This window comes from Doryrhamphus excisus, linkage group LG17 (genome assembly GCF_037039965.1).
Source record: "Doryrhamphus excisus strain RoL-2023G ecotype Guam linkage group LG17, RoL_Dexc_Guam_v1.1, whole genome shotgun sequence".
NCBI lineage: Eukaryota > Metazoa > Chordata > Actinopteri > Syngnathiformes > Syngnathidae > Doryrhamphus > Doryrhamphus excisus.
Window position 1 is genome coordinate 9439998 of NC_136373.1, and position 12716 is coordinate 9452713.

Here is a 12716-nt window from a genome sequence, read left to right on the forward strand (position 1 = left end):
TCGGCACTGGACTGCTGTGGAAAGTTTTTTTTGATCCAAACTAATTTCAAGACTGGAAGAAGGGAAAACTGTCGATACGGAGTTATTCCAACAAGTGAAAGAAAAACTCTGGGAATTTGGTATCCTGTGATGTTGATGTTTACGTTGTACCGGGCATGCCCCATTGACTATTCTGTTTGATTATAGCGGCGCATGTAGACAAGAGATTGGAATATTCCTTTCCATGTATACCATTGTTTTTGGAAAGGTCATTCGGAAAGAGAAAAACTCCTCATGTAAACGTGGCTAATGATGGTTATAGAGGATCATGATGGAGAGGACAAGGTATTACTGAAACAGTCAGACATATTGGTGGTAATGGTATTAATGAAGATATGAACCACGATACAGTAGTAACGCTAATATAGCAATTGCCTAATGATACTGGCTAATTGATTTAGTGACTAGAAAATCGACCTTGATCATGGCCTGCTGGTCTTCGCTGTATTCCACCTGTGCTGTGGAAAGGTTGAGGACACCTCGCTCCACTGGGTCCTTATCACTGTTGTAGATGAAGACATAAGGCCGCCGCACGACCACAAAGTGTTTCACCCATGAGTTGGACCGTGGCTCCATGAAGCTCAGGAAACCCTTCTTGGACACAACGGCTCTGATGGAGGCAAACAGAAGGCCGCGTGTCAATTTTGTATATTATTTAGCCTTCATCCCTTCAATCGCGTTATCTTCATTCAGCGTGGCAGCTCTCACCCTGGCCTCATTTCTTCAATATCAGGCACCAAGTTGAGAAATTCATTCTTCCCAGCACGTGCGAGGTAGGACGTCTCCAGCGTGGGAACCATTGGGAAGTTTTCATAATCCGAGCAGGAGGGGCTGGACGCACGGGAGCAGTTCTCCGGTGTCCTGGGGTCGAAATCACACATCAGAGGTGCTTGCAGCGTTTTAAAGGAAACCTGAGCCTGATGCTGATGAAAACAGAACATGTAGACTGTAAAATCATTACTTCTGTTCCACAGAGCCACAGCGGGAGTCTGACAGAGACGGGCAGGTCGAGGAAGGCGTGAGGGTGGCACTGCTGAAGCTGGTGACTGACAGGTCGCGTCCAATTGGGGAGATGTCGGAGAGCTGAGAAGGGAAGACAGACATTGACGACGGTGTACCACGGCATTTGACAGCAACGTTGTGGTGGGCCTGTGACATGTCTCACCTTGCAGTCGCTGATGCTGGTCACCAGCTGGTTATACTCACTGTTGAAGGTGTGAGTCAGGAGGCGGAGGCACTACGTACAAGGATGGTGACAACTGTTAGCTCACACAACAAAAGTGTGTGGGAAAAGCCTTGAGTACATTAAGAACACGTAGGAAATGTGTTGCTCATGAGGAATTTCGTGTCTGCTGGGACTGCGGCAACTGTTGATTAAAAAAGGGTCTCACGGGAGCTAACGAGTGATGCTGGGAACGAGCATACGTACGTAGGTAGGATTGCAAGGTTTAAAGTGTGAGTCTCCCATGATGCAACATGGACACCGCGGCTTACAGACAAGTGCAGCCTATCTGCTGTATCTACAAACATTATTTAGGTGTGCCGTATGCGATCCGGATTTGAAGGAACATACAAATATTAGGAAATGTCTTGATATGCCCATCCCCAATGATTTTACAATCGATATATCACACGTGTTCTCACTTTAGTGGCCAGCTCCTTCTCACGATCGACCAGGCTCTCGATGTCAGCAGAGTCGTAGCCGCTGCTCTCACTGGGTGTGATGGCGCTTTCAAAGGTGGTGCTGGAGATCTGTGAGGAGATGGAGGTGGAGGTGGACAATGAGCCTGAGCTCAGGCATGGAGACAGTAACTCGCTCAGCGACTTCGTGGTGGGCGCTGTTCCCAAAGGAGCGGTTTCTCCCAGCTTGTCTCTCAGCAGCAGGAGGTGGCGTGTCTTCTCCACCTAGAAACGAGAAGGGAACAACTGTGTTCCAAAAGGAACTGCAATATCTTTTTTCATATTTAAACCTTGTACCTCCTGAAGCTGCTCCATTTTCTCTAGCTCCCATTGGTGCTCCAGGATGAGGCTGTCTCCTCTCGGCCTCCAACCTGCCAAGTTCTCCTCACCACGCACATATGCCACCGATGTGTCCAAGACCTTCCTCCTCCTGCGCTGCATGCCTGCAGTTCACAAGCCAAATCTCCGTTTGGCACCCTTGGTAGAATTGTAGCCTGTTGCATATTACGTCTGGACAATGCTCAGACTGCTCACCTGGACTTCCAGAGTCAGACATCTTGCACAAACTCAACTCATAGATTCCGGTCACTCGGTTGCTGTGAGTAGGAGTACAATTACATTACAGTTACAGTAAATTACAGTAAAAGCAACATGCAAACTTACCAGTCTGGGGTTTTGGAGTATCCACTCCCAAATAGGTTCCTGAGGGAACGGGGAGGGGAGATCTTGGCGTCCCGGGAGTAGAAGACCATGCAGACGTCTTTGGTGATAATGGCAGGCTGGATGCAATGATCAAGCTATGCAGACAAAACTAGCAGTTAATGGCAAGGTGATACAACACAGGGCGTTGTGGCGTACCTCCAGATATGCCGACAGCGTCATGTAGATCTTCTCTCCATATGGAGTGACTCGGTTTAGCAGGAGTGAGTTGTGCAGGGAGCTATCCCATACTGCCTCAAAGCGGTAGAAGGTCCTGCAGGAGAACACAACAGCACAAAATGCAAGACAGGTCAAGTCTTGGACTAAGAGGTGACAATACAAGTCAGAGGCAGACACCATTCCCTTGCAGAGCCATTTGTGTGCGGTGAGTGAAGAACTAGTCAACACTGTGCAGTGAGGTGGCACTGACACGCTTCACAAGAAGATACAACAACACTGTGCTAGAAGGTGCAGCAAGCTGGGTGGCAGACAGGAAGCCTGCAAAACAGCAGGTTTATGTCTTCTACGTATTGTTTGAAAATAGATTTCCGACCATGACTCCAGAGCCGACTGACCCCAAAGTAGTAATTAACTCTTACAATGGAAACGCTCACATTGATTTCCATGTCGAGCAATGGCCAATGAATGAGTACAAATGATAATATTAAACATGTCTCCCTGCAGCCACTTCTGTTGTAAGAGTATGGACATAGCAGATGGAGGGGCACGCCATATAAAAGCCTGCCTAGGATGCTACACTGGGTAGGGCCGCTCCTGCCTCCTAAGCTAACCAGTCTGTTACAATTGTGAAGCAAATTTTCTGCAGCAGGGGGTGCTCTTATGCACAGAGCGATGGCATCCTAAACTCCCCATGGCTGGCTCCACTCACCTTTCATTTAACTGCAGACTGAAACTTAGTATGTCAATGTTGACCAACAAAACACTACATACAGAATATTACTCCAAAACTGTCAGACCTTGACCTCTTAAAATACATCGAAGGGGAAAATACGAGTGCATCCTAATGAGAAAGACAAACTAAACAAACACAACAAAGGGTTGATTTTGCACATGATCACCTTTACTTGTGTATACACTGTCTGTTGGATAATGCATGCATTAAATATGTTGCGGCTGGCTGCACAACATTTAACCCCGGTGGGTGGAACGATTGAACTCCAGAGGGATGGAATAATGTCATATTGTGCCTATTCCAGAGTAACAGGCACATCAGGTAAATGGGAGATGGTTCCAGTTATAGATAGACCTGTAATTCCAGAGCCTTTGCTACAAAGGAGGATGGTGTTATGATCTTGGATTGATTTTACTGTGTTGTTTCAGTTATGAGCCCATGAGGAGGTCATCTGGCTTATTAACTATATGACATAAATCAGCAGGTTTTTTCCCATCAATGTACTTCCTGACGGCAGGGACATATTCCGAGAAAGCAATAACAAAAAAGTGCATGCCTGTGTGACTTTTTGATTCAACAGACAGTGTATAGAATAATTTGCAATGGTGACCAAATACAAATAAAGGCCAACATAATGCAAAATACCAACAAACACATATACTGTATAGAAACCTAATAACATTCTTTAAACTTTAAACCAAAGGAAGCATAACATTCTTTCAGGAAGAAAGGATCTTATGTTTTCTGCTCACTACTAATACCTATCAATGTCCTTATCAATACAGAGCCTGAGCACAAAGAGTCCAGCAGCAGCAAGAGGAGGAAAGAATGCACAAAAAAAGAGAAGCATAAAGAGTCAGGCTATGGAGACAATGGAGCAAATGAACAGGAAATGGTCATGCAAATGTAACACAGGAACACGTCACACTTATACACACACCACCGCCATATACACACCGTGTTAATTCACTGGAAATGCAGATTTACATCTCCATACGCATGCATGTTACGTCACATACAATTCGGGCAGCGGCTATAAAGCCCCGGTCACATGACGCTGCACTTGTAAAAGTAAACGTAAATGTGGGCAAAGTGTGGGGATGAGTACCGCCTCCATACGGATTTGGGAGTGTGCAGGAGGAACTTTGGTTGTGTGCCGAGACTCCAGATGATGTGTGACACGCAACACGTGTGGCGTGTGAGTGTCTTACCTACCCCTCTCTGTTTCCAGCAATGACTAATATATTTGTTCACTTCCTGTATTCAACACGTACCCTTTACCATTCTGAATATCATAAGAAAAAGATACAGCAGTATAACAATGTATTACAATGGAGTGAATACAATTTGAGACGGGCCTACGTGGTGGTAAAGTGATATTTTCAATTCAACCTACTACAGGTACCCAACTGTCTGACACATGGAAATCTGTGACCAGCATACCTGTTGGAATTGTGGGATGATTTGATGTTTTTTGCGGAGATGATGTTGAGGGACAGGACGGCATCAGCAGCACTGTCATCCACTTCCGCCTTGTTCCTTATTCGACCTGGAAGGACACACAGTGAATCCCAATCACTATTATCGAGGGAAGAATGAAAATGGTTGCGGCCCTCGCATCTTCATCCGTTGTGGAACACATACGTAAACAGAATGGCTGCGACGTCATGGCGGATGATGCATCTTCAGCACAAACTCAACAATGGATAGCGCATTAGGAGCCTTCCCAAACAAAAAACTATGGGAATCTAGGAACCTTCCCCTGCGCTGTCCAGTATGCAGGTCTTTATTTCACAGTCAGACTGGTTGAATGTTTGGCAAAAAATGGACTGAACTGATTTAAAGTTGCTCGGATCGTACTGTGCCAAATGAACCAATATCGTCCTTGAATCGTATCACAACCACTAATTGCGACATGAACCGAATCATAATTTACACAAATCTTTTTTAAGCTGAACCAGTACCCACTCTGACGCAATGCTTACCCACAACCAGCTCGCGGACATCCTTCCAGTGCAGCTCGCTACCCTTCTCATGAATGAGAGTCACTGTGATCCTCCGCTGGATCCCCTGCAGCATAAGATGACAGCAGCTTAGAATCCCCAGCGTTATTGATTTAAATTTTTTTTTGGGTGGAAACAAGACATTTACTGTATGCCAACGTAGAATTAAAAGAGTACCTGGTGCAGCAGGTAAGTGCCATGGCAAGGCAGGCCTCCACTGTGGTCCACTATGGCTGGAATGTACCTGTGGGGGTGACAGGTCATCCTGAGTGCAGACACTTGTAGGTGTTTGTGTGAACACATATGTAAAGTATGCTAAAAGGTTGTAAACAGATGACAGTTAGTCCGTAGTAATACCACCTTACGACTTAAAGGGGACCTATCATGCTTTTTCCACTTTCCTACCTATAAATGTTGTTAGAATATGTTATTTTGCTGATTATGAGTATGAAACAAGTACAGCTGTCAATTATCCATATCCGGAAGGGAAAATCCTAATTGGTTTTGTATGCTGTTTTTATTTAAATTAAAAAAAACATTGGGTAACATTGGGTAGTGTATTTGTAAGCCAGGTTAACACAATGCCAAATAAAATGGAATGTGTGACCTACAACTGGTTTTCCCAGGGAGAAAATAAATTGTGGCACAGCTATGCCAAAATCATAACAGTTGTGTTACATTCTACTCTTGGAGAATTATCAACACGTATGAGTGAAAATATTTGAAAACGACATGAAGTTATGTGTTGTGCAGCGTATGGATTTAGCAAACTCAAGTAAAAAAGAAAAAGATAAAGGAAAACTCACTCTCCCGTGGGTTCCAGCTCGCTGATCTCAAACCAGACAAGTAGATCATATTTGCTGACACACTGGCCCAAGTTGGACTTGGTGATGGTGTTCAACTTGGTGGCTGGAACTGACACACACACGCACTCATTAACATAAAATTACAGCCACAGAATGTAAATGCAGGTGAGCTATTGAGTATTGACGTTGGGATGAAGGACACATGAGCAAACAAGTCTGACTGTGCCAACATTTGAAACACATACACTAAAGCAAACATTTAAAGGTAAGAGCAAATAATTAATTTCACTTGAAATATGACACGCCACTGACATATCTAGAAATACTCAGGTAGACGAATCGACTCAGTGTGAGAAGCTAAATGTAAGACTAATCCACTCCTGACAGGATCTACATTGGGATTACAGTACTGTTTAAAGAGCTCCATCTTAAAGGCAAACAGACATGCAACTGCTTTATATTCGGGGTGGTGACAAAAATGCTTTTCAACATGAAAAGTAGAGCAGCCACAAGGTCTCTGAAGCTACAATTACTAGACATTACTAGACGTTTAGCTTTAGGATGCTACAAATGCAGTAGAATGGGCTGGAGGGGAGTGCAGGGCGGTCTGTAGTAAACAACGGCACCGAGAGAGGACTACAGAGATCTATGGCGAAGTTCATCACACCACTACAAGGCTTTATTGTGCTTAAACTGCAGGAGGAAGACTACAACTGGAGCAAAGCACAGCACTGGTGTCATCAGCACACACAGCACCACCGAATGCCTGGACTGTAAGGTATCCCACTACACTGACCATGGTGCCTGGGCACAATGAACACAGGGTCATCGGGCACCGGGAGGAAGGGGAAGTGTGAGAGCTGGTCAGCCTCATCTTCGAGGCTGGCCACAGCGGACGAGGCAAGGGCATTGGCGTGCTCCGACAGCGTGTCCAGCACTTTGCCGTTCACATAGCCGCTCATCAGGTAGCGGACCAACTCTATCTTTCGAGTATGGTCTGGAGTGGCAGTGGACCACATGAGGAGAGGATCAAATCCAAATGAAGCAAACGGTGAAAGAAAAGCAGGAGAAATATGAAGCATGCTGACAGGACAAAAGAAAAGGATGGTGACAGGCTTCAATATAGGATGAAGAAACAGCCTTACCGGGTTTAGACAGTGGCATTGGAATTGGATAATATTTCCGAGAAGGTGTTGGAGGACTGTTGGAATGAATGAGAACTTTAAACCAAAGGAAACCTCCGAGCTATAGCCTTTCCAAGTTGATTACATTCACTGTCACACACCTGATGAGGTCTTGGCCATGCTGATGCAGTGGATGCTGTTGGTAGTGGCCGAAGACCTCGAACACGATGGGCTTGGTCTTGATGTACTCAACGAAAGACTCTGTCACCTGGACGGAAATCTACTCAGGGAGTAAACAAAGTAAGTGTCAAATAAAGGATGGGCATTCACTGGTTCAAATGCCTGCATGAACGTAGTAGATACCCACATTTTGGACATGATAAAATCCCAGAGGCGTGCCTTTGCCAGTGTTTTTCAAAGGCTCGGTGGAAAAAGCTTCATCGTGACGATGCAGGAAACTGAAGAAAAACACAACTCTCAGTGCCCTGCTTTGACTTAAAGGGACCTTTAACTCAGAACAAACAATTACATTGCTAATTTGTCACGTTTATGGCTACATTTAGTAGCTCACAATACGTACATTACAGCAATCATCTGTTTGGATATTCAGTATGTTAGAGTAGTCAATGTGCAGCTTGTATTGCAGGACACATTTACTATCCACTGAAAATGAGTCAACACAATTGTGCCTTCTCAACAATCAAGCATGGTGTGGCAGCATCATGGTCTGGGGCTGCATGAGCACTGCTAGCATTGGGGAGCTGTGGTTCATTGAGAGAAACATGAATGTGCTGTGACTTTCTAAAGCTGGTTTGATCCCCTCCCTTGGGAAAGTGGACCGCATGGCAGGAAGATGAAGGCGTCTCCAGACATGAACCCAATTAAAAATCCTGAAGCAGAAGTAGAAGTGGACTGGAGTAAGGACCTCTGCAGTCCTGTAACCCTTAATTCCATACCCGAGAGGGTTAAGGCCTGACTACTTTAAACAATATCCAAGTTTTAATTTGAGAACATATAGTTTAATAAAATGTTGGTTAGTGAGATACCGTACTTTCACAATCCACAAAACAATGTCACTAAACAAAGATTACCATTGAAGTTGGCATAGACAGGACTTACTTGAATTGGCAGAAGATGTCAGCATACTCTGGCGGGATGGCGGTGGTCTGGAGTACAGTCACGCGAAAGGTAAAGGTGCTGCCTATCTCCAATTGGCCGGCGAGGCCGTCACAAGACGTTTTAGTCTCTGGAATGTTTCCTAGCTTGAGGTCTAAAGGAGGAAGACCATGGGAAAAGGTTTGGGTTAAGAGCCACTGAATGACTCCAAGTGGCACTCTGAATCGTGTTTCCAAATCTGCATGCTCAGGGCTATAAAACTGTAGCATTACACAAAGCGTATAATTTACAGCGCAGACTTGTACTATTCTTTCATCAAAGAGCTTTTGTGCACATCCCCAACCCTAATTTCCATAACCTAACACTTCAATGTCCCGTTTTGCATTCGGCAGGGTTAGAATGCAAAAGGTCAGAATTCAAAGTCAGAATCTGCATGGCAAACGGGGCGCACCCATGTCGTTGATTCTGTTGAGCTCTTCTGAGGGTGTGATGACCTCTGAACTCTGACCCTGACCCTCCACAATGCGCAGCTCTTCCAGGGATAAGCCAGAGTGGGTCATAACTGTGGATGGGGAATCCTTCTGGTGGGACAACAAAAAAGAGAGGGGAAGTTAACATTTACTAGGTAGAAAACACTCCCATACAGAAGATGTATGTATTTTACTACAGTCGTCGTCTGACTTGGGACTTACTTTTTTGAAGTATTCATCATCAAAGGAGATCTTGGCAGTACCAGACTGTCTTACTCCGGACCCGTAGTCTGGGGCCTCCTCGTCAGCTACAAAGAGACAAATTTCAACTCACACTGTGCCTCAAAAGATAAGACCCAGAAGAGTGTTTATTTTCTCCATGGCTGCTTTTCAAACTGATATTCAGAAGTGTCTGTCAGACAGCTTCTACAGATATTATTATAGAACTGAAACCAGGCAGTGCAAAGCTGTACACGACAAGAAGGAACTATGGTGACCATAGAGACCAAGCCCCTTCATTACTCACCAGCTATAGCCTGAACCCCCACACGTAGGAAGCCTCGCACATCGCCTTTTTCAGTTACTATGGCAACACGGTGTACCAGCGGTACAGGGTAGAGCAGGTTGCTCAGGTAGACGAAAGCTCTGCAAGTGAGAAGGAAAAGCAGAAACATGAGATGTGCTGCAGTGTTCAAGTGTTCAAGTTCAATGCCGCATAAAAAAGATGCGCACAATTCTTACAAGCATATCGACAACTTTCTGTCATGAAAACATGTTCAGTGTTTGTAGGAACAGGTGCAAACATTCCACTATCATCCAGCTGTTAACGCACTTTCCACAGGGGTGATGGTTACCAAGAGGTGGTTTTATCATGGCGTGTTAGTACGCTGTTTGGTCAGGTATGGTTTGATGTTCCGACACCATCTCTATAACGCTAATTCTTCTCTCATCGCAACTCAAGGCCAATGGCGGAGGAGGGGAAGGTCTAAAGTCATGGTGACGCAGATAGGTAGCTGTTGCAGTCTGCCTTGAAAGGCTGTGCTGCAGAAATTGGCCCCCAGTGTCCCTGCCAGATATTTATGTCACGAAGGAAGCAGCAGCACTGTCATGACATGTGCTATTGCACAAAATTGTAGCAACATCACAATACATTCCAATGAAACAGCAAGCATCGGCAGCAAATGAACAATGTGGTAATACCGCTAACACAAACACGGAAAAATGTTACAACAGAATAAAACACGATAAGCAGAACCAAAAGTCAACAGAATGTAAGGGATTAAAAAAAAAACAAGTTGACAAGACGTGATCCACACAGCAAATACATGACCGTCATACACAGTTGGTGGGTAAGTCAGCATCACCATGGTGACAAGGAATGACACATCACAGTGGGAGGCGAAGTGGGGGACAAAAGGATGATGCTTTCTGGCTGCATAGGACGAGAGTCCTGCACAGCAGGCCTGTGCGGTACACAGTGTGGCTAGTCATATTCTCCTTTCCACCACACAGATCCAGTCTCTTTGCAAAGCTATGATGAATGCATGAGTGCACCTAAAAGTATTCTTTAACCACTTAGGGGCTTCCAGGGAAGACAATGCAATCATACAGTATTTAGTATTAAATGAACAAAATTAGCAAAGTGTATGCACACTGAAGCAGAGGTCGGCACATGCTCTGTATGCAGTTTTTATAAAAAACACAGAATGCTGTCATCCTGTGTTATATGCCACAACATCCGTCCTGCTTAGTGTGACTTTGTACCAGACGGAATCCTTATTAGCTTCCCTTTTATAGGCTTTTTAAAAATTTTCTGCTTTGATTTCAAAGTGCGAGTTGGACCTCCCTTGTAAGGAGCCGGAATACTTCAGGGTTGGTGCAGCAGCTTGAGAAATCGAGAAAAAACTCTTTCTTTTAACCTGCAAGTCAATTTAAACTACATCAAAATCAAAAGGAATTGATTTTTACTGCCTACAGTGAGAGAACAAATAAAGTCTGGGTTGAGCTGAACAATATGCACCAGAAAATGTGTTTTATGAGGAGGACCATATTACATACCCACCATATTACATTCTCAGAATCCACACTTTGAAAAGTGTTCTATGGCATTGTTCCCACAGCTAAATACGTCAGCTAGCCAATGCAGGAAGTCTGGTGCTGTGCTAGTCTTTATGTGCATAACATGTAAATGTCACCCCCCGCCACCAACCTTCCCACCAGGATGAACCAGGGGGAGCGGTCATAGAACGGATCCTGTCCATCGCTGAAGATGTCCGAGCCCTCCTCCGTGCCGGCGTCTGAGCTGGTGTCATCCACAAATGCCTCGTCGTCGATCAAGTCAGACATCTCACTCTGGCGCTCGTCCGCCAGCTCGGTGATCTCCGAGTCGGTGGTGGAGAAGGTGGGCGAGGGCGTGCGGTCAGCGAGATGCTCATTGACGCACCCATTGAAGATGGGGGAGCTGAGAGGTGGGGTCGTACAGGCACCAAGCAAAGGTCACAACACAGGCAGACGTAGGAATGAAAACATGTTATGGCCAACTATATTACAACATGATAATCAGAAAACGCTTTCCTCCTCCCACCAGTATGATGTTCTGAGCAAAGCAACAAATAATTACAAAAAACAAGCAGCATTCACACCCCCTGAAAATGGCATTTTTAAGGATGATTGACATGATTGATGCACAGATATTACTGCATGTTGTAGCTCTACTTAAACCTCACTAAGATCCGAATGTACAAAAGGTAAATTTTGATCAGGTCTGTCTGAAAAATGACATAATGTCATACATTCTTCCGTTAACAAGCTCTTGTATGAGGCAGAAGGGATATTAAAATGACAATGGAAATGAAAACTACAAATGACAAATGCATGGGAAAATAACACACATGGTAAATAAAATGATATCACATGCATGACGGAATAAGAACAGCAATATTAAAAGGCAATATGCCAAATGAATAAATCCCATCAATACTGACATGGAATCAAAACAACAAAAACATAAGTATTCGTGAACACAACATGGAAGACAACATGTTTTTTATGAAGAAAAACAAAACATGGTTTTAGGGAAACTTGAAAGGTAATTGTGCAAACAAAATGATGAATTGTTATGAAAGTAAAATACATAATAAACATGTCATGAAAAGATTTGCATCCAGTTTAAGTTGACATGATGAAATACATGTAGACCAACAGAGACCAAAAGCTTCCGAGGTGGATATTTGATAATATTTGATATATCTCTTACGTTTACTTTTAAGGCCAAATGATTCAAAACTTTGCTAAATGTTGAGGTCAAGTCCATTTTATCTGTAGAATGGCTATCTTTAAGCTGGAAGTTGCAAAATACATTTAAACTTCATCCACAGTTATGTGATCGGTAGCAGTATGGACTCATCGATATCAGCACGGACAGGAACATCCCTACCGTACTGTAAGTCAAAATGCGGCCATGCAATAAAGCATAATGAGCTTGATGAGCTTGAGTGTGCTATGGTGCGTTTATGTGTCTTCCAGCGTGTTCCGTACCTTCCCACAAGCTTAAACCAATGGAAGCGGTCATAGAAGGGGTCGTTTCCAGTCAAAGCGCCTTCACCACACTCCTCCTGGTGTGTGGAAGCCATTTCCCCTGCACGGTCATACATCTCCCTCATCTGGTCCAGGCGCTGCCTTTAGAATAATAGTGATTATTCAGTATGTTAATACAAAGTAGAGAGACTTGTGTGGTGATGATGATAATACACAATTTCAACTAGAGATATCGTAGTTACAGGCGCACCGCACCATAAGGCGCAGTTGCCATTACGAGTTATATTTATGTACTTAACATACATAAGCGCACCGTATTATAAGGCACA

At 44.3% G+C, this 12716-nt stretch overlaps 1 protein-coding gene across 24 annotated transcripts in view; it reads right to left on the reverse strand.

The window, feature by feature from the left end:
* Positions 1-12716, reverse strand: part of kif1b (kinesin family member 1B) — a 49425-nt gene that overhangs the window by 3392 nt on the left and 33317 nt on the right. For 9 of the 24 annotated variants that reach the window (XM_078798303.1, XM_058083187.2, XM_058083188.2 and 6 more), the window contains 24 exons: positions 12388-12528; positions 11060-11311; positions 9377-9495; positions 9073-9158; positions 8832-8961; positions 8384-8534; positions 7632-7722; positions 7426-7544; positions 7286-7341; positions 6937-7137; positions 6141-6249; positions 5512-5578; positions 5317-5401; positions 4775-4880; positions 4093-4119; positions 2578-2692; positions 2383-2516; positions 2254-2315; positions 2017-2162; positions 1684-1944; positions 1205-1276; positions 1001-1122; positions 748-900; positions 457-649 (listed from right to left, as the gene is read on the reverse strand). In XM_078798303.1, the coding sequence (XP_078654429.1) occupies positions 457-649; positions 748-900; positions 1001-1122; positions 1205-1276; positions 1684-1944; positions 2017-2162; positions 2254-2315; positions 2383-2516; positions 2578-2692; positions 4093-4119; positions 4775-4880; positions 5317-5401; positions 5512-5578; positions 6141-6249; positions 6937-7137; positions 7286-7341; positions 7426-7544; positions 7632-7722; positions 8384-8534; positions 8832-8961; positions 9073-9158; positions 9377-9495; positions 11060-11311; positions 12388-12528 (2998 nt within the window). The remainder of the gene's footprint in view (positions 1-456; positions 650-747; positions 901-1000; positions 1123-1204; positions 1277-1683; positions 1945-2016; positions 2163-2253; positions 2316-2382; positions 2517-2577; positions 2693-4092; positions 4120-4774; positions 4881-5316; positions 5402-5511; positions 5579-6140; positions 6250-6936; positions 7138-7285; positions 7342-7425; positions 7545-7631; positions 7723-8383; positions 8535-8831; positions 8962-9072; positions 9159-9376; positions 9496-11059; positions 11312-12387; positions 12529-12716) is intronic. The other 15 variants (XM_058083192.2, XM_058083199.2, XM_078798308.1 and 12 more) reach the window with 7 other exon arrangements.